This window comes from Danaus plexippus, chromosome 15, assembly GCF_018135715.1.
Source record: "Danaus plexippus chromosome 15, MEX_DaPlex, whole genome shotgun sequence".
Classification (NCBI taxonomy): Eukaryota; Metazoa; Arthropoda; class Insecta; order Lepidoptera; family Nymphalidae; genus Danaus; species Danaus plexippus.
The window spans coordinates 5,684,488-5,698,938 of record NC_083547.1 but is presented as its reverse complement, the minus strand read 5'-3'; the positions used below and the strand labels follow the sequence as shown (position 1 = coordinate 5,698,938).

At 32.4% G+C, this 14,451-nt stretch overlaps 1 protein-coding gene across 1 annotated transcript in view; it reads left to right on the top strand.

Moving 5' to 3' along the window:
* The first annotated feature begins 2,716 nt into the window (after positions 1 to 2,716).
* Positions 2,717 to 14,451, top strand: part of LOC116766179 (teneurin-a) — a 48,865-nt gene continuing 37,130 nt past the window's right edge. Inside the window, 2 exon segments of the mRNA XM_061522766.1 lie at positions 2,717 to 2,865; positions 11,097 to 11,381. Of these exon segments, the coding sequence (XP_061378750.1) occupies positions 11,254 to 11,381 (128 nt within the window). The 5' untranslated portion in view covers positions 2,717 to 2,865; positions 11,097 to 11,253.

Here is a 14,451-nt window from a genome sequence, read left to right as displayed (position 1 = left end):
AATTTGGAATATTATCTGTATTTAAAGGTCATTTGAAATTATTTGGACCAACATATTTAAGGTCATATTTAAAAAATATGATGTCACATCGTGTTGTAATGAAAAATCAAAAAAGCGTGAACTAGTCACGCGCTTAAAACGTTATATTCACACCAAACAGTGCGTACGTGTTTTTCTTATCCTAAAGGTTTTTTTGTTATAAACTAACCTGTCCCATCTCCTTACGCTCTAATTAACGGTGTAACATTTTCAATGTATAATTAATATTCATCAATATCATATTCAACTAACCAGAAATGGCCGTTAACCCAATTCGAGTGGTTTAATTTTCTAGGAACAGACCTCTGTAAGTCATTAGAAGAAACGTCACATGAGTTAATTAGTTATATAAGGTGTTAATGATCACCACTACGGTCATGTTTGTGAAGGTACCCTCGGGTGTAGTGTTTAATGCTGCAAAGATTTAAATAGTGGATAAGGTCACACTCCCAGATTTAAGATGCTGATTTTCACCATATAGCGGAATATTATTATATTACAAGAGTATTAATCTTAATATCGTGGTAAGGATCTGCTATAGGTTCAAATAACTATTTAATGTTAAAGTTATAAGCCGGCAAGAAAAATTCTAAGACAATTTTTCTAAAAGAAATCATTAAATAAAAAAGTTACAAGGAATAATTTAAAATAAAATGTATAATAAAATCCCGCCTGACATTAGCTTTATGAAACTGATACGCCCATACTTTGAAGCAATATTGCGCTTTGTATCACGCTAACAAAGCAGAAATGGTAATCATTAAGGTATTGCATCCATTACGAAATTGAACTCTAATTTGCATATGCACAAATATTATTTTAAGAATTTTGAATTAAACGTAAACTGTCGAAGTTCGTATTAATTAGAAAACATTCCTTCTAACGCTTAATTTTAATAATTAAAAAATTATTATCTAGTTCTTTCTTTTACATTAAACCCATTACATAAAAGACACATAGTTAAGACAATTTTAGTTGTTTCAATAGTGTAAATATATATATTTTTTAATAACTAATATTAAAGAACCTTTGCAAACAATCGTTAGGATCTAAAGTACCTTATAAATGCAATGAATTATTCGTTTGGAATCTTACCGTCCTCTCCGTAATCTAGCGTTACCCATATCAAAAGGGTTATAAAGAAAAAAGCTAATCCGCTACCTTGAGACGGTTCCTGTGTAGACAATATTACAATATTGAATTATATTTACTATATTCCAACGCCGCAAACTCGTACAACACTGTTTAATCATTAGGAAACAATTTTAATAGTAGGATTATAGTATCATGAAACAACATAGATAAATAAATTGATTCGTATAAATGTTATGCAAAACAAACAAGTAAAATTACGTAAAATTTTGTAAAATATCTTCAAACATGGAATCATATCTATTCTGAAATAGTTTATATTATTTTTCTCTAATTTGAATTTAAGCAGTATAAGAGTCTTGACTGGTATTCCAATTGCCGTAAATTATATTTTTAAGATGCGACTCCTACGCAATAATAACCGAACATGTTGAAATATTAAATTTATGCACATTTTTGACGACGATTGTACAACCTGTGTCATTATCATGGACTGGTTTATTGGATTTTGAGATGAATTGAAAAGTTATGGAGGGATTAACAACTTTATAACATCTTTCTATGTAAAATAGAATTTTGATGCGGCATTTTCAAGGTCTGACATTATTTTTACTTGGGAAGGTTGTCTCATTTATTATCGCTTATGCGAGGGCCCGGAAATGCCGTGTCAAGGTTAACGTTTTCATTTAAAAAGCTACGCTCATTTGAATTGCTGCAATTAAAGTTCCTACAATTTACTGAATTATTTTGCTCACATTAAACTGCAACATAATATGACCCCTTTAGGAATACTTTACAACATAACAAATATGAGTTCATCCTTATTCTGACAGGCAATTTGTAGTTAATCAGTAATTTAATTATTCAAAGAAATTTACTAAAATTCAGCAAATTTCTTTACACCTAATTTTATCTTATCTTATTGTAAATTTAGATGTTGGGTATCAGGTTTCAAATAAAAGTTTTGGTTTTAAAGTCCTTCGAAATGGAAAGTTTTGTTTACTATATATTTTAGCACAGTTTAGTGGAGCAGCATAGGCTTTGCATATGCGGTGTCAAGATCACGTCGTAGCATCGCGCCGCGGGTGACACGCGCTACAACCGCTCCGTGCCCCGTACACCCTCCCCGGACCCCCTTCCAGCCCTATGACTACCCTCAGCCTCGCACCACGCATGCTCCAATTACAATCCCTGTAGGGATGTACACCGTCGATTAAAAATTAAAAATAAAATATCACTGAAACTATTTCCTATATAAATAATATACAATAATAAATTGTATGTTATATAAAAACAAAATTTTTCAATTGCATTATAAATGTGTATACAACTTTAGGTTATAAAGGACGTATGGTTAGATAGTAATGATGTCGATTTGTATGAAAACAAACAGGGTCACATGTAATATCCACCCGTTGAGGATAACTCGATATGTTGAGACGCGATGTCGGACGGCATTAGATGATCGCGTAGAATGCGCGCGCAGCAGCGTCCCGAGGAGGGCTTCAAATCGCCTGCGGAGGGCGAGCGGTCCACGCGCGTTGTGCTGTCTATCGCGCGGTCACTTGACTCAACACCTTTGACGGCGAGGTACACTCGGTACTCAGTGCACGACCTGAACCGGTCACTGACCGATACCGTCGCGATCGCAACGACCTCCGCCCTTAGAAGGCGCCGTCCGACTTTACCACCGTGTGTCCCTTTCGTTTCCCTGTACCTTACTTGCTACAGCAGGTAACACCAATAGCGTGATACTTACCAATTTATCGTTAGGCAATCGTCTTTGATAGTGCGTTCAAGTCTAATTTGTTTTTTATTGTTTGTAAGTGTTTATTATTCCTCTAATATAAACTGTGTTTCGTAATGGTATACCTCGTGCACGGCGCTGGAGGGCTCTCGTGCTAGTGAGTTACGAGCCTCACTGAGATAGCAGCGTACAGTGAGTTTTTATGTACTGATCCAATTTTTCTATGAATGAGTACGTGTCGCAGTAAATCCCAGTAATTAAAACGTATGACTCAGCTCCAGTAGACAACGAACTTTATTTTATAAGCGGTCGGTAGTTTCACTATGTTTCTGCTTTGTATTTTTTACATTTTCACAATGTAGCATTATTAATTTATGTGACTAAATGGCAATTACATATTTACTTACTACTATTGCAAAGTGGAAAGATATTTACGAATCTAAGTAAGGCGGATAATGTTGAAATAAAATTAAAACGCTTCCTTTAACGATCGGATCAAATAACTCGTGCGGTAATAACGTTGTAATATGTCTTACTCTAATTAGGCCAACTTCTTGAAAATTTTAAAATATATGAACTTAATATAATGAAAATATGGAAACACCTCCAAAATGTTTATTTTGATTTTCAACATTCACCTATTTCTTTTCATGTATATATAATCAGGAGTACAGAAATAAAAAAATATCATTTTTATGGAAACTTCTATTCGTTACGTTTTAAGTAGCTTTCCAAGTACTGAAATTCAGTAAAAACATTTTAAATCATTATTTTATTTTTATTAAATTGTAAGGACAGCCAAAAATACATAAAATGAAAAATGGAACTCTTTACTCTTATCAGGTAAAGCCCATCCATCAGATAAGATAATCGGTACCCGCACACTTTTTTAAAACACTTTTTCTTTAGACAACACAAGCTCTGCAACACGAGCAGACAAATTGCACCCTGAGGGAGCCATTTAAAAATCCGATCATTATGTACTCGTTTCTCTTTCGTGATGTATCGCATGTGATCCATTGTAGCGAGTTCCTTTTAAACACTTCTACTAACATTAACATTAAAAATATATCAAATATCTAGATTCAAGGATGTTTGACGATAAAAAGATCGTACTCAGAATCTGGGTTTGTCAAAAACAATACGAATTACTCTTCAAATTTTGTGTTTCAAACCAATTCGCGATAAAAATCTCAAAGAAAAATATATAGACCAAATTGACATCATTTCATCGCAGCATAATTCAAAATATATTGGCAAACGGGAACTCGATATTGAATTTTATTTATAAATGCGACGGAAACAAAACTACATATTTCTTATTGCGACTTGACGTGTACGTTTTGTTTGAGTTTTCCGTGCCATGCACTTTGTATGCACGAATGTAACCCACTTCGAACAACTAACGATATATTGAGAAACTATATTAAAATATTTATTTTATATAATCTTCGTTCTGATGATTTCGCATTGAGAATTTATTTTAATTAGCATTTTTTTCTACAACATTCAGGGAAAAATTTTTGAGGTGTGGGAATAGTCGCGATAAGTACCGATTTTATCGTACCTTAATTGTTTTATTCCGACGAAAGAAAGCAAGCATTGAAAGATAAATATAAAATTACATGGAGTTTTTTTTATATATATACAATAAAAATATTTTTTAACTTCATATTTTAATAAATTTCATACACTCGATATATATTTTAAAGAATTTACTACAGAAGAAAATATCGACGAGTTTGTTAAAATCTTTAGTATTTTAGAAATCGTTTGAAAGATAAATGTTCACCCTATAATTACAGTATTTTTTGCTGTCAAAGGACGATTTGGTGCCAAATGACAGCATAAAGACTATATGCACCGTCTGCTACAATTATCCTTCATACGCATACCTACATAGAGCCGATGGCAAATGTAAATGGAAGGGGAGTCGACGAATCAAGCCGTGATCATTATCTTTAACCGTATTTCAAAAGATTCTTTTTATTAATTTTCACTTGATAAAAAAATATGTGAGATATAATCACAATATTTCAGTAGTTACACACGACATATATCAATAATAATTTTGGATAATATCTTACGCGTGTTATTCGTGCTTACATTTCGGGCGACAGAAACCTGTTTGGACATTTAACGGCATCTTGAACTAAGACCCGAAGTCAATTAGGTTTGACTTGTACGCAATTATGTACTCAAACTAAATTGCTGGAAAATTTGTCGATATCTAATGGATAAGTCATAACCGTGACACAAGAAGATTGCATGCACGTTCACACGCAATTACTAAGATAAGGTACATGTTCTTCTCTTAAAGCTAAAACACAAACAAGTAAACATAATTTATTTCACTAAACGTAATATGCAATCGGATTTAATTGATTTTATTAAAGCAAATATAAATAACATGTTTCAGTATGATGATTTCAAGTGCACGTTATCATATGTTTATTTTTAAGGTACAATTTCTATGTTCTTTTGTATAAACCACTTTAAATTTTTTAATAACTTTATAATATCACAATTTCCTTTTTTTATACGTTTATTAACATTGTTACAAATGAAATGCCCGCACACATTGTTTGCAAAGGCCGGACTAATGTCCTCGCCTAATGCGGCGGTGGCTTGACAAGAAGACAATTTCCGGACTAGCCCCTACCTTAGTATACGTGCTAGAAACAATATTCAAACAATATAATCATTTATAACCCACCCACCAAGATCTGATTGGGTAAACCCATTCAAATGTACCCTACAAACGTGTTCTTCACAATAACTTTTATGAATTTATACTGCAAAAAGAAATATACGTATTTAATAGAAATTATTAAATCAATATTTATATTTGTTATGAATACAAATTAGATTTAATATAAAAATATTCAAGAGGTAAATTCTTGCTATGATGAAAGCTCTCATCTCAGATATATAACTATATGGATATAGTTATAGATATAAAATGTTCAATAATACATTGGAGAGTGAAACAAGTGCATCAAGAGCTATCAACTCACTATCCTATAGATATTATTACTCTGTCCCTCTCTAAACTAAATCTATCCTTCAATCATATTTTTCTAGCTATTTCATTCCTACGAAATCAATAAATTCATATATTAAAATTTATAAAACATATTAATTCAGGAATATTTTTAAGCTCAAAGTTTTTCATTGTATTTAGATTTGTATTATTACAGTATAGATTTATTAATTATATGTATATATTTAGTATAAAAGCAATATTCTTATTACAATGTAATCCCTACTCCCCAAAATGAAAAAAGAATTTAAATGTGACCTTTTACACCCATGGGATTTCAGTGACAGTAAAATCTTTTAAGTTGACAGATGCAGTGTTAGAGACAAATCAGAGATTATAACTTGTTGAAAGACGGAAACAAAACAAGAAACTTTCATGTATATAGTTTTATTTTGCGTAGACGTTTGTTTTGAAGACGCAGAGTTGAATGTAACATCTCTCCGTTGCCCTCTTCAAAACAACTGCGTCCGTTTCTGTCGGATGCAATATAGCTCAGAGAGCGTTTGATCTCTCCTTATAAAACTCTTCATACGTCAAATTAGAGGCGAATTTATTTCGTTCATCCATCTAGGCCACCGCTAATTTAGTCTTTTTTGAGTATATAAATAACTCAGAAGTCATATTCGACTCTATTTGGTAATGAAATTTTATCACATAATATTGATATACACTTGAATATTTTTAATCGTTACGTATTTAGAAATATATATTTAAATTACTTTTAAAATCATACTGTATCTTCCCTATCTATACAATCAATATAAATAATATCAAAGACAACTTTCCCTTTGATTAATTTAGTATTAAACAGTTACATGAGTGAAAATTTTCGCACGAGATCGTGGCTTGCTCCCACGATAATTACTGTAAGTAATGTGTGCTTCAAATCACATACTCCAAAATGAGGCATAAAATGTTACCGTAGATGCTTTGGAATGAGACGGGAGAACGTAATTACCCGTCGAGAATGTGGTCGAGTCCTGCCGACGGCCAGCCTCAGACCACGACTAAACTAGGAATAAAGTGCTGTCCTACCCTTAACTCGTAAATTAAGCCTGGTAACTTAATTCGCGTGTCTGAGATTCTGAAATTCTGAAATAAGAAATTAAAAACACGAAAATGTGATATATCTTGCCCATTGAGTAATAATGCTTAGTGGTAATCTCTTAATTTTATTGAGAACAATTGTGATGGATGAAACTTTTTTCATTCTTAATCAAGTGTTAATAAAGTTTGAAGTGTCTCATAACACGCAACATTTCCACAAATCGACCCCTTGATGATCACGTACTTGCACTTATCTTGAGTTTTTTCTTAAAGCAATGTTGTCTGAACAAAGAGTGTTGAAGTGCTCGCCTCCTCGGGGCATCTATTAAGCAGACAGGAATCGCTTCTCACAGCCCACTCTCGGCTCGTCACGGAATCAATATCGTCTTCTATTTTATAAAACGTGCTCCACATACACACACATGCTATAAGACGCCAGCCCCCACCGCACGCCGCGGAGCCCGTCTAGGGCCGTAACACACAAGAATATATGAACAAATACAAAGAATATCACGTTAATTAAAGAAAATTTTCTTCGCTCATCGCTGTATTTATTCCTTTCGCCTTTAAAATCTAAGAACGTTTAATTAGTTTTCGGCATAGCAATATTAGTTTTCAATTTTATTATTTCAATCATTTTCTCAGTTATATTAGTGTTACTCCTTTAAAGTAATTTAAATTACTTGAAATTAACGATATTTTTTAGATGTGATTTAAAAAAATGTCTTCTCTTTGTTAATTTATTATATATTATCGGTATTTGTAATTATTAGGTATAGCTTATTTCACATCCCTATCTAGTTATTACCTCTTAAATACTTCTAATATAGCAAAGACCCCGCAGATGTCAAGTGTGCTATTCATTGACATTTTTACGAGAAGAAACTTCAAACCTTTACGCCAATTAAAATAGCTGAGTAATTTTTTTTTGTGGCGCAGCGACGGATGCTAAAATAAATTTAGGTCAGAAGGAAGATTAATTAGGTTCAAACCAAGAAATGCTTTGTTAATGTTAATGTAAATAGACTGAGTAAAACGTGTTTATTAAACTACAACTGTTCTGAGTTCTCTTAAACAGGCTGCGGAGATCTTAAAATGTAAACAATGCAATGTTAATTGCTGCAGTGTTATTGTACAGCATTGTTTTAAGAGAACCGAGCTTGAATTGTTTACAGGCAATAATAAAACGTTTGATACTACATAAATAAGTACTTGATGTGAAACACTTCAGTGATGATGAAACACAGATGTACAGAACAATATTAATGTTATTAAATTTTAACTTAAGTACTTTAGCTGACAAATTGAAATGTTCCTTACCATATACTTTCTTCAATCAGGCTACGATTGGGTGTTTAAATTGTTATTTTTTTATTATTTTTCCAAATAACATATTTAAATTACTATTACCTTGATTTGATTTCAAGAAAAAGTGTTTACACATAAGCAACGGTATCCTTTAAAATTTGAAACGTCTACAACAGAAAACTTTCAATTCATTTGGACCGTACAACAAACTGTCGGGATACATTTATTTCAAAATTTTATAACTTAATCAAAAACAAATACATTTTTTTATATTTTTATTGCCTCAATACGATTTTAATTAAAATAGCAATAACAGTGATATAGCTGTTGCTTTGTTAATTACTGTTTCATATTATTTTTTCACTATATTTTTTCGGTTAAAATAAATAAAACCGGTAACTATTATTTTAACATGTCAAGGAGTAATTTTATCACATCGGTAAATATTAACTGTATAATATCCTAGTTCACAAAAAAGTTTCACCGAAATACTCAACACAACCATAGGATCATTTTACCCATTGCGTTTTAAGCTCAAATTGAACCAGAGCACTATTAAAAGCGTTAGAAATGTTTAAGGGTACATTACTCATTCTTAAGTGCAAGACGTGCTGTAGTGTACATAAAGTATAGCAGTGGCAAGTTCAAGAGCACGTATATCAGGTCAGCACCGACTGTTCGATGGGAAATCTCCCGGCTTCTTACAAGCCTTACAAGTACAAACCGTTGACTAACATCAGAACAATGAAATAACATGCTGTATATACATTGGACGTTACAGATTGATTTATGTTACTTGTATTTTACTGAATGTCACTACATTTGTCATGAATGTAATAAATCGGCTAAAGAGATGAAATTCAAAATGATAAAATTAATTTGTGTCGTTGATAAAAATATTAAAGTTATCGGCAGTCAATAACACAAATAAAATATTAAAATTCCAAGCGGTTGGAACCACGGGCGTTCCTATAATTACGTGTTCATTAATTTTCGAATTAAAGTAGAAAGATCTTTGTACGTTTCCTTTAAAGGAATACTCATAAAGAACACTATGAAAAGAATATTCTAACCTATAAGATTGTACTTTTGAATTTATTGAAATTTAATTTCCCTTAAAGACTTTTCCAAATCGAGTGTTGGCCAAACTTTACGATTTACCTCATAGCTCCACGACAAGTAGCGCTTCAAAGACTGAACAAAGTTTAGTCGCAAGGGCTTTAAATTCCCTAATGTTTGTCAAAACATACTTAAACCTGTCACGAAGCGCTTAAATCAATTTATTATACAGGTACTCCACGACTTCAGAAACATGTATGTTTACTTACATGTGTAGTATATATGTATGTATATATGCAAATCTTGTATTCGCTGCTTCTTTAAAAACGGCGCACGGAAAACTCGAAGGCTCTTTTATATTCTCATTCCTTATCCTTGTGGGATAATTCGGGCCCATAGGACAGGTTTTACATAATTTCATCCCAACCCTTTGCGTGCACGCGTAAATGTTTGCGAAAATTTTTGTTTGTGGCAACGGACGGTTAAATTAACAAACATTCAATAAATCATTATTCATAATTCATAGTGCCTAAATGAAAAACTGATAAAGGGTAACGAGTTTCGGGGACAATTATTTCAATACGTGAGGGTAACTATCGTACTTGACATGAACAACGTGAGGGGGTAATTGTTTAGCATGCAAAGCGTCGAGATCAACAGCCGCCATGCCAGCTTGGAGGGAGTCTAAGAGCGACATACACAATCTACATAAAACCCACTACCCTACTTAGAGTTGCATCAAATATGGATATACCATTTGCTTATAGCTTACAAGAGACTTTGTCTCTTTTAAATCTATTTATATACTACTACTTTAAGCAATCTTTGAAACGGTTTTAAGTTTTATGGGAAAAGAAAATTATATATGAAGATAAAGTCGGAAACTATAATTAATATAAATCTTATTCGCTTAACATCATTAATTTAAATATTACGACTGCAATAACTCTTGAGATACATAACGCTATCCTAATTGCTGAAAACAACTGGAAACCTTCTTGTCGAACTTTTACATAAGATAATTAATCTCTAACACATCTTTATCTGCAAGTACCTTATCTTTGACAGTAATTTAACAGGTAAAATGATACAGTACTGTTAAAGTTATTTCAGTTTTATGGCATATAAAATTGTCAGACATACTAAAATCTTTTTATTAGAACTCTAAACTCTGCTATTCACTGTCGCATTGTATCATTTATGTTTATAACAAGTTAAGTAGCTGCACTTTATTTTAGAACATTTCTCCATTATATAGTATCAAATAAAAACAAAGGAATAATTTGTATACCTTAAATGTAATAATTACGAATAGTTGTATTTACAAACAGATATTTTATTAAATATATTATTTATTTCTTCACTGCGGAAGTAAAAAAAAATCTGTCAATATATTTGCTGATATAAAACTGTCCGCAGAACAATGCCATTGTTCACATTTACAACACGAAGTTCGTAAAATAAATTCAAATTTCTCATATTGAACACGGCAGCAGCGATCGAGCTTTTTTTCTGGTTGCGTCAAGTCTATTACTTACAATATGTCTTTCAATTTTTTGTTTGATCGCCTAATAACTCGACGAGCTTTTATGGCACCTCGGCGCGAGCGCAAAAACTACAAAAGATTAGACTAGGGTCGCGCGGCAACGCGGTATAGCTTAGCAGCAGTCAGACGCGCTCACCCGCCGGGATAGGACGTACGGCGTAACGTGTTAACATTACAACACTTATTATTTATATTTTATATCGTAAATATTACAGAATAAGTTCCTCGCAGAAATTTATTATGGTAAACGTTTAGAACACATCCTTTTAAGTGAAAATGTATATATACGGAACAGTGCAGCGATGTAAGTGTTAAAGATTAGTTGTGATGTTGGGCTAAGACCGGATAAATAGTGAAGTGAACTTAGGCAAAATGACGATGAAATCGCTGAAGTACAGCGAAAGGGAGGATATGATGGAAGGCTTTAGCCCGGTCCCTCCGCCGCTGCCGCGTCGTCAGCCCGTCAGGAATATTTACGCAGAGCCCTTCGTTGATCCTAGGTAAGTTTTAATTAATTATTACTCACTTTTTAACATCTTTTAGGCAATCACTTATTCACTAGGTACAAGAATTTTTGCAGCACGTAAGTATATTGTAAAGTTTTCGCTATATTTCATCGCGATATGTAGAGCTTATCGTATGGATTTTATATTTTATATACACGCTACATTTTATATTTTTGCAGCTCTTCTTTGCAGTTTTTACTATTTCAATTAAAAATAACGCGCCTCTTTTCTTAATTAAGAGTATCAACTAGTAACATATTGAAGTCAATAAACGAAAGATACGATATAAAATGCCGACTGACATAAATTACCAAACTTTAATAAAGCCGGCTTTATACAAATCCTCAGTCGGAACATGAAACGTGAGTGATCGCACAAAAGATTAACATTCCCACCGAACTCAAACTTGTTACACGAAATGTTGAAGCAAACATTGGGTGAAATTAAATTCGTAGAATGAATCATATTAGTGCCGTGAAAATAGTAATTGCACCTTTTGAACGCATATTTTTTAAAATATTTATGTATCAAAAACGAAGAGATCAGATCAAATAAAAAGAAAACGTTCATTCAATAGACTAGTGAAATAAATTAGTAGCACTTGTTTACCTTCGAACCCTAACTTTCCGCCCTTCCCCTTAAAGTTGTACCCAATCGTGACTCTTGAAAGTAATAATAAACTGCCTGAAGCCAGAAAACATCCATTTCATATTGAAACTCTATAAACATAACGTGGAAACCCCACAATACTCTAAAGACCACAGTATTATAAAAGTAAGGCTTTACACAAAACTAATTCCGGGGCACTTATTTGGCATGTCCTTTGGGAGTTTGGAGAACACAATAGGACCAACCCAAGGATTTCGTTTCAAAGCAATTTAAGTTATATAATATTAAACCGACGTAATAAAAATCAACAAAAATAAAACTAAATAATTTTAACATATATTTAAATTACCTTTTCTTTTAAATCGTCTCATGTTCGTTTTCCTCTGATAAGATATCAGGTAATTGTATATACGGTAGTGTAACTTCATATTGTGTCGTAAATCATATTTTTGTACTTGGCGCACGTTCTGGCGACATAGGGAAGTGCCGAGAGCAGTTACGTCCATCTGCTACACCCCTATCGTCTCTCAATTTCATCATTTTTTCGGGGGAAACCAAAAAAAAATTATACCATTTATCTGTACATATTTAAAATCTGTCGGATATTATACATACATATGTAATAAACTATTATTTATTTTAAAAGAGTAACAGAAATGTTTATTTATATAAAATGTTGATCTTAAAATATAACCTGATAAATAATTTTACTTTCAACTCCTCTATCATTCTTCTTCAAATGCCTAAAAGTTAAAGAAAATACTTTAATGTTGCTTTTACTCTCGAATGCAACATAGAATAAATTATAAGAGTTGCTTTCTGTAAACTTTATGCAAATTAAGGTTATTTATATTCTCTTCCTATTATAGAGAACGGTTCTTAGTAAACTTGAATAAATAACGATAACAATCGTTAAATAAAAATAGGTTTAAAGTTAATTTATATCGGCCCTAATGACAGCAATTCGACATGCTAGAGCGGTGATCAATAAAGGAAATGACGTTTGAGCAGTCCCTGTGTGAAGAATGTAATTTCCTTTACGATGTGTTAACAAGGTCTGAATACAAGCTCAAAGTATGTGACGGTTAAGTGCACGCAACAATAGCTAACAGATAACATCGAGGGCGCTCACTACCAGTGCGACCTATCTTTATGGAACAGAAATTTTACCTTCAAAGAAACAAACATCCGCTAACAACAAAGCTACATAGCAAATGCTATAATGATACAAGAATATGTAAATTTAAATAATAACTCATAACCTTTACTATTTCAAATAAACCGGACCTCTCTATCAATATTGAACAGCGGTTTAATATCAAATATTTGTTCATTGAAACGGAAATTCGTCCGAGCAAGAAATCATTTCCATATATCTCAGGTCCAGACAAGGTAAACGCCGTTTACACATCAAAGTCCTCAAACCCACGAACTTAGTTAATAATGTAAAGCTTTTATGTATGGAATCAGAGTTATGTACAATTATTTGAGTAGCAAGGATTTATATATATTATCACTTTCATCTTGTCTACCCGTGATCACAGTTACTGTAAAGGAACCCAGAACGTCGACATAACGTAGTTATAAAATAATAAAAAACGCTGAGTAGCCGAAAAAAAACAGATTTCATTTATCAATATTTATAAATACTAAAATAACTTTATGATGATAAATAAAAAAATATGAAAATAAGTTAAAATGAAATAAAAATCCATGTATTCAAAGAAAATAGTATAAAATGCCATACACGGTAATGTGAATGGCGAATGTGATGAATTTTATCGAACTTTACTCCATAGAACTTTAGAAATGTTCGATTCAAAAGAAACACTCGGCCAGAGAACAGTGATGGATTGTTTTCAAAGTCTCGGCCAGTATCTTATTAATAGTTCGAATAATTAGAGGAAACGCCTCATCAAACTGAACCGTGTGGTCGGAGTGCGGCTTATGAAAGGGGCACTGGATACTGTGATCTGTAGCCAACCAATACAACTCGTCCAGGAAATTCAATTATCTTCTTTCAACGTTAATATATAATATCGACACAATCATTTCATTAAACTGAATCTTCGTGGTTCAAACGATTATAATTGGACCTATAAAATAAACCAATTACACCAATAAAAGCAATATCATTCTTAACAAAAAATTAAGGTATTCTTAAGTTCAAGTGGATCAAGTTCAATACACACATTTAATTTAAATAAAATAATAGTTATTCTATATTTCTAAGACATTCGACGGTTTTGAAACTGACTTTAATTGCAGAAAAAAAATAGTAAAATTTAGAAATTACAATACGAACTAGCTAACTCTGCTTCAAAATAAATAAATGGAGATGTAGTTAATAGTATATCATTATGGTATATTACAGAATTACTTAAAACAATTCCAAAGTCACGAAGCCAGATATAAATCTTTCAAGTCGACATCAACCGACGGTCTGTGTTCCCAT